The sequence below is a fragment of the Melanerpes formicivorus genome, unplaced genomic scaffold, assembly GCF_026170545.1.
Source record: "Melanerpes formicivorus ecotype bairdi unplaced genomic scaffold, bMelFor1.0.p_v2 SCAF_35, whole genome shotgun sequence".
Lineage (NCBI taxonomy): Eukaryota > Metazoa > Chordata > Aves > Piciformes > Picidae > Melanerpes > Melanerpes formicivorus.
Window position 1 is genome coordinate 1,386,010 of NW_027142387.1, and position 7,468 is coordinate 1,393,477.

General features: G+C 41.8%; 1 protein-coding gene across 1 annotated transcript; it reads left to right on the plus strand.

The window, feature by feature from the left end:
* Window positions 1-50: 50 nt before the first annotated feature.
* Window positions 51-7,196, plus strand: PSMA2 (proteasome 20S subunit alpha 2). Its single transcript, XM_068156829.1, has 8 exons — window positions 51-139; window positions 2,258-2,334; window positions 2,532-2,664; window positions 3,026-3,148; window positions 3,528-3,609; window positions 5,042-5,115; window positions 5,594-5,651; window positions 5,733-7,196. Exons 1-8 carry the CDS (start codon window positions 99-101, stop codon window positions 5,847-5,849), a joined length of 705 nt encoding a protein of 234 aa, XP_068012930.1. The 5' UTR covers window positions 51-98; the 3' UTR covers window positions 5,850-7,196.
* The last annotated feature ends 272 nt before the right edge of the window (window positions 7,197-7,468 follow it).

The window sequence follows — 7,468 nt, forward strand, 5'->3', positions numbered from 1 at the left end:
CTTTCTCGCCAATCAGCGCGCTGGCGGTCGTCTCGTGTGGGAGGTGGGAGGAGCGAGTGCGCCTGCGCAGAGAGGTGGTGAGGAGAACTTATTCCAAAATGGCGGAGCGCGGCTACAGCTTCTCGCTCACTACCTTCAGGTACTCGTGGGGAGAGGGCTGCAGGCCTGGACTCTCAGTGGGCAGGCCGGTGGGCAAGCGAGAGGATGGCGCGCAGCCTACGTGGAGCGGTCTTCTGGCGGCGGGGCAGGATGGAGCGGACACTTTGCAGAGTCATCCTGTTCCGCGCGGGCTGTGGAGCCGGGCCTGGGAGCGCTGGGGGGCGGCCGCGGCTGGAGCCCAGCCGAAGGGGCGGGCAAGGGGAAGGCGCCACGGGTTGGGTGGATTCACCCTCACCTGAGGGGGACATGCAGCTGCCGGGAAACTTTGCGGGGGCTGAGGTGGGAGTCCCCCGTCCCACCTGATCTCTGTCGCTGAAGACGCTCCAAGTGCAGTCGCTGCTCGTGTCTTTTCTCCTTGCTATAAGTAAGAGTAACGGTGGGGCCAACCTAAGGTCGTGCCGTATAGCGAGAGCTTAGTCGGTTCTCTCCCACCCCTACGCTTTAGGGTGGGTAGGCATTCTGTAGTTCTGAGCTAATTGGAAATGTGTGATGATAGCTGCGCTGCAGTGTTTAGAGAGCTTGCTTCAGAACAAAATTTGCAGGTGTGGGACTGAAAGAAGCTTTCAGATAAAGTTTAAACAGATTCTTTCCTTTCTGTTGCATTTTGCAGGTGGTATTCTCCTGTGTTATGCACAGCTTAGATGTGGGATGATTGTGTGCCCAGAATGAATGTGCTATTGAAGTGGTATCAGTTTAAGTGTTACTCTATACATCCACTTAAGACTAATTCAGAGAGAATGAATCTAATTTGCACTGTGCCTTTTGGAAACTATTAAGCTATGCAGAATTATAAAATCTGAATGCAAGAATCTTTGTGCTGCTATTGGTAGAGTGCCTCTTTAATATCAGGGAGTAATGCTGTGTAATTGCAAAGTGGAATGACTTGTTGTGGTTCAGCAAACGAAGCTGTTCACAGTCTAAAAGTAGGAATTTTAATGGATCAATGCAGCCAAACATGCCTGCTTTTCTCAAGTAGATTGATTTCTTTATTAGCTCTTGGAATTATTGTCCTGAGGGAGTTTCAGACTTTTTGTACTGTACAGAAGTGCTGCATGCTCTGAAACTTGAAACTGTTTGCTTTATATACTCACATAGAAGTGAATACCCCTGCTTAGGCTTTCACTTAGTCACCTGTTCATTTAGCTGGGAATGGTTTATTTTGGTTTTGTGCTTACTTTTTAAAATACCTTGCTAATTTTCTGTGTATTTGAATTGCTGGTGCAGGAAACTGTTTTTCTGGTTTGTTAGTATTTGATAGTGGAAAAGCCAACATTCTTTCTTTGTCACCTTTAGATACATTTTACTTGGTATATATAACTAACTACACTGATTATCGCTTGCCCTGGCTTTTTCTAACTCCTCTAATCAATGAGTTACATAATTTTCTACTTCACTTTGCATCTGTTAAAACAGCAGTGTCTGAAATACAGACCTGGGAATAGATTCCTCATGCCAAGACACTTCTCTAGTGAGAGGCTGGCCTGTGCTGCCCTTTTTCTTTTTCCCCTGGGTTTGAGAATGGACCCTTCAATCCTCCTCATTCTGTATGAGTTACTTTGTTAGAGGATGCTGCATCCTCCCAAATGGGGGAATACCCGGGGATGGAATGGGAGCTGTTTCTGTCTTGTCATTGACCTGATGCCTCCTTGCCGGTCAAAATGAGTCAGTGTTTTGGTACTGCCTTTTGGCAATGAACATCAGATTTAAACTTCTGCTAACCACTGTATAATGGCATTTCAGCAGAAAGGTGTTTCCTACTGAGTGGAAAAGTTGTTTAAAAGGGTATAAAGTTGGAGAATGAACTCATCCAGTCCCTGTTCCCTATGCCACATGTGAGCTTTCAGTGGGGTTGCAGGCAGGTACTGTCTGAGTATCCCAGTCTTCTGGCACGTCTTTGCCAAACCAGTCCACTACTTTTAGAAGGTGTTGGGACTTCAGAGTTGTGGGTTTGGGGTTTAAATTCTAAATTTTAAATTTATACTTGCTGATGTGAGGAGTAAAGTGGCTTTTAAAAACAAGTTAACTTTGGATTGCTGTAGGAAAGATTTGAGCATGTCAGAATTATGTTAGACTTACTGGGGCATTTTTTTCCTTTCAGTCCTTCTGGAAAGCTTGTTCAGATTGAATATGCTTTGGCTGCAGTGGCTGCAGGTGCCCCATCAGTTGGGATTAAAGGTATGTATATGATTACTTAAAATGAGAAAAGATGTGAGTGGAGTCAACAAAGTATCTCCGTTTAACACGTTGTCAGCTTGAAGGGCTGTTTAAAAAGGAACAAAATCCTTCACAATCTGATCAACTTGTTTTGTGGTTTGATTACTTTCGTTAATTGTCATTTCATATAAATGAAAAAAAGTCTTGTTCCTTTCCAGCTGCAAATGGAGTGGTGTTGGCAACTGAGAAGAAGCAGAAATCCATTCTGTATGATGAAAGGAGTGTCCACAAAGTAGAGCCAATTACCAAACATATAGGTTTAGTCTACAGCGGTATGGGTCCAGATTACAGGTATTAAAAAGTTGTGTTTGGTCACCATTTGTGTGTGTGTTCCTACAAGAAATGTGAGAAACAGAGCAATTAGCTGTTCCTTTCTAAGCAAGTGGTGTATGTTACTGTATAAGGCATTAAAGTTTTTCTTAATATATCCAATACCTTGTCATATAACTTTGAAGAATGGGTATAGAATGAATAATAGTGTAATTCAACCTTTAGCCTCTCGGAGATTACTCAGTTGATAAAGATAACTCAGCACAGTCCATGTTTTCTTACACTGGTGTTAACGCCAGATGTCCAATTCCTTAGCTTTCAGTTCTAGTTGTAACAACTAGTTGGAACATTTCTGGCATACTCATTTTGTTTTTGTTTTTAGAGTACTTGTGCACAGAGCTCGGAAGCTGGCCCAGCAATATTACCTGGTTTATCATGAGCCCATTCCAACAGCTCAGCTGGTACAGAGAATTGCTTCTGTGATGCAGGAATACACGCAGTCTGGGTATGTGGCTTTCTGAATCGCAAAGTTGCTTAGAACAGTCATATCCTTTAAAACGTAAGGAGTTAAAACAATCTGGTGACGCAGCTGTTTCTGTCAAAAAGGCAGTTTTCCAGTGGAGAGTGCTCACAGAAAGCAGGCCAGCAGGAGGAGCACTGACTGGCGAGAGGTGAGATAGGGACTCCACATCTTCCAGACAAACACATTGGAACAAGGCAGCTTGCACTTAGTTTTGTGTTGTTCCTGGATTAGTTATTCCTGAGCATGGCACTCGGCTGGTAGGAAGTGACTGTGACCAGACTAACTGATCTAAAAATAATGTAGTGAAGTTTGGTTTTCAGTGCTGTGATTTCTTAGTTCAGATTTCTTTTCTCCTCTGTAGTGGTGTTCGTCCGTTTGGTGTGTCGCTGCTAATATGCGGCTGGAATGAAGGGCGGCCGTATTTGTTTCAGTCAGATCCATCTGTAAGTATCCTAGACTTATAAATTCTGCTTTTGTAAAACTTGGTGTGCTCTTGAAATACCTTCTGTGATGAGAAGAATGCAGAGCTAAAATAAAAGATCCCTTAACATAACTCCAGAATGAGCAATTTCATTAGGTGCTTGGAGCAAGCTTAGATCATTCTGTGCCTACGTGTTCCCGTAAAATTGATGGAAGTCCGACCAAAACCTGGTGTATTGTGGAATGTAATGGCTGTGCTCCAGTATTTAAGGGCATTGGTTAGTTTGAATTTATTTGCTGTGTTTCCACTGCACTTCTGAAAAGCTGCCCTTTGCCTGTGTAATGCTTTATGTCAGACCAAAAATGTGGTCACTGTAGTGATCACCCATAAGCTTCAGAAATCTGAATTGCTACCTGATGCTGAAATGTAAAAAGCAAAATGCAGGTGCCTTTTGTGGGTAATTTAACTGGGGCCTAGAACTGCTGATGGTCTTCATGTCAGAAGATGGAAGAGGAGTGATGGTGAAATGTCCTCTTAGTAGCCAAGATAAATCAGATGGCTGATTTGCAACAAGTTGTTTACACATCACAGAGTGGTAGGGTTTGGAAGGGAACTCTAAGGGTCATCTAGTCCAAAGGATCACCCAGAGCAGGTTGAACAGGATTGTGTCCAGGTGGGTTTTGAAAGTCTCCAGAGGAGGGGACTCCTCTCTGGTCAGCTGGCTCCAGCACCTTCAGAAGAAATAAGCTTTTCCTTATGTTATGGTGGAACTTCTTGTGTTCTGTGTATGTGCCCATTGCCCCATCCTTCTAAACCCCACCCTTTAGCTATTGGTAAGTTCCCCTCTCAGTCTTTTCCAGGCTAGAGAGTCCCAGGTCTCTCAGCCTCTCCTTGCAAGAGATGCTCCAGTCCCCTCAGCATCTTTTTGGCCCTCTGTTGGACTCTCAAGTAGCTCCCTGTCTTTCTTGAACTGGGGAGCCCAGAATTGGACCCAGTACTCCAGGTGTGGCTTCACTAGGGCAGAGTAGAGGAGGAGGAGAACCTCTCTTGCCCTGTTGGTCATGCTTTTCTTAATGTCCCCATTAGTTAATGCATTTAATTTATTCTTATTTAAGATTAAGTACAGTGAATATCTGGAAATATCTGGCTGTAGTCATTCTCAAGGGTAAACAGACTCTTTCTGTTAAATGAAAATTAAAATTGTGCTAATGACTTGGGAAATTCACCTTTCAAAATGGCAGGAGGATGAAAAAACCTGGGCCCCTATACAAGTGTGTTGTATGTTTTCACAGCATGTGTTTCCATACTGAATCAGTCATGATCCAAAGCAGTCTCCTGTATTCTGAGAACATTCAGTATTTTCATAATTGCTTCTGGCCTTTTTGCCAAGTAATAGAACATGTAATATTTGCCCAGGTTCAACACCACAATTGAACAGCCTGTTGCTTTCACAGGGAGCTTACTTTGCATGGAAAGCAACAGCAATGGGAAAAAATTACGTCAATGGGAAAACGTTCCTGGAGAAAAGGTAATGTGTTTGACTGTCTGAAAGGCTACTCTGCTTTGTTCTGCTTCTGTGCAGAACAGCCAGGTAAAAAAATGCATGCTTCTGTATTATCAGAACAATGATAATTATTATTTTGATATTTGAAAATACCAAGATCACGTTCTTTCAGCTTACTTATTTCAAATTGCACAGAAAAAATTGCTTTATGTAAACTCCAGCTTTTGTGTTTACGGAGAATTATTGCACTGCGGTGAACACTATACCCACTATTATTTGCAGAAATGTCAGGAGGGAAAGTAGAGACTTCTGGGGTTGGGTTTGTTGGGGGTTTCTGTTTGTTTTTTTACAAGTAATAATTTTGAACATTAAAAGTAACTGTGAACTTTGACTATTCACAGTGCTTACAAGTAACATTTGTATGAGAAACAGGAAGATTTTAGTAGTGTTTGAGTGTTTTTAGTGTTGTCTCATGCTGAAATACACAAACTTCTGTTCACAGATACAATGAGGATCTGGAGCTTGAAGATGCCATTCATACAGCTATCTTAACACTAAAGGTTAGCAAGAATTGAAGAAATTAGTTTCTTTCTGTTAAGACATCACTGGTAGGATTCACTGAACTGTATTTTCTTTCATAGGAAAGCTTTGAAGGGCAAATGACAGAAGACAACATTGAAGTTGGCATCTGCAATGAAGCTGGTTTCAGGAGGCTTACTCCAACTGAGGTTAAGGACTACTTGGCTGCAATAGCCTAGTAGCAACAGAGCAAGACTGTGTGATTCACACAAAGGTCTTTTTAATTTTGGCTACTTAGACATTTTTGTTTTGCCATTTTTGCATACTTATTTCTACATGGTTTGAGAGAGGTTTTTTTTAAACACCATGGGTGGAAACGCCACAGTCCTGATATTGTAATACACAGAATCTTACCAGTAATTCTTTCCCCTTGCACAAGGAGACTTTGGACACAAAAAAACTGTACAAAATGTAAAGTTAAAATAACAGCTTGAAACAGGCTAAAGAATAAAATTTGAAGGCCGCTGTTTTGGGGGAAGGTGTCTGTCTGTCTGTCTTTTTTTTTATCCACAGTTTGTCTGCATCAAGCTGAGATTTCAGTAGTTTTGTCGAGGAAATAAATCTCCACATACAGCCATGATAAACTCATGTTAGACCTTCTTTATATAACTGAAATTTTGAGTGGACAGGATAATCTTTTTGCTTTGGAATGCTGTTTAGATATGAAGTAACTTCCAAAAAAACCCCCGTCTTACCTGGTGTAAGAGATCGCGTGCTTCCATGACAGGCAGAAGAGTTTTCATTTCAGGTGTTATCTACTTGACTCTTGTGGTCTTTGTGTCTCAAGATCGTGTTTCCTATTCCTGAGGTTATTTTTGCAGCCCTAAAATTGACACTCTTTCAACCCAAAAATATTTTTAGAAATGATGGAAGTAAGAACTTACTGAAAACTAAATTCATTTATCACCACCCATAAAAATCAGCAAAAGTTACAAAGCAGAAGGAGAAATGTCATTACTCTGTCCCTTGAATTGTGCTGGCGTATCTTCCACCTTACAGGAAGCTGCAGTGATGAATGGAACGCTCAGTTATGCATCCCAGCTTTCACATGTGCAGAACTAGATGCTCGAGTGTTTTTCTAGGTGGGGTGTATGTATCTGTACACTTGGTATGTGTATAGAGTACTCAGGATATATGTACCACAAAAGAAACAGGATGAACGTATGTCCTGTTTTCAGCAGGAATAATCTGCTCTGCTGTCATGTAACTTACCTCTTGAAGATTTTCTTATTTTTAAAGCAATCTGATTGTTAAAATAATGAACTGTGATAGCTGGGTCACTGCTTGTAGGTAAGGTTAAGCAGGTCTGGGAGAGCAGCCTGTTTGGTTAGGTGTCAGCTAGCCATAACCCACAGAGGAAATACTGAGTTAGTCTGCAGAAAGCAGTGCACAAGCTTAGCTGATCTCTTCTTTCTGATGTCTGTCTTCTGATCTCTCAAAGTTCTCATTAGGTAAAAAAGCATGCCATGAATGAAGTTTTGTTTCCTTGTGTCAGAAATAAAAGCTCTGTTCAGATGATTCGTTAAGACTTCGTCCAGCTCACTGCTTGAGTATTTTCTTCTGAAAACCAAATGCTCTGGTTCTTAAGAGTGAAAGCAAACAGCCAGGAGCTGAAACTGGAGTTACGTTGCTGGATCTTTTAAGGTTCCAGAATCATTTGGGAAAGTAAAATGCTTCTGGAGTATTCATATATGTTTGGTCAGTTTTTCATTCCAATGAATGACTTTTGACACACAGCTTCAAAATCATGGTCAGTAACTTTCCTTTAGCTGTCCCTATGAAGGATCATCTGTCCTAT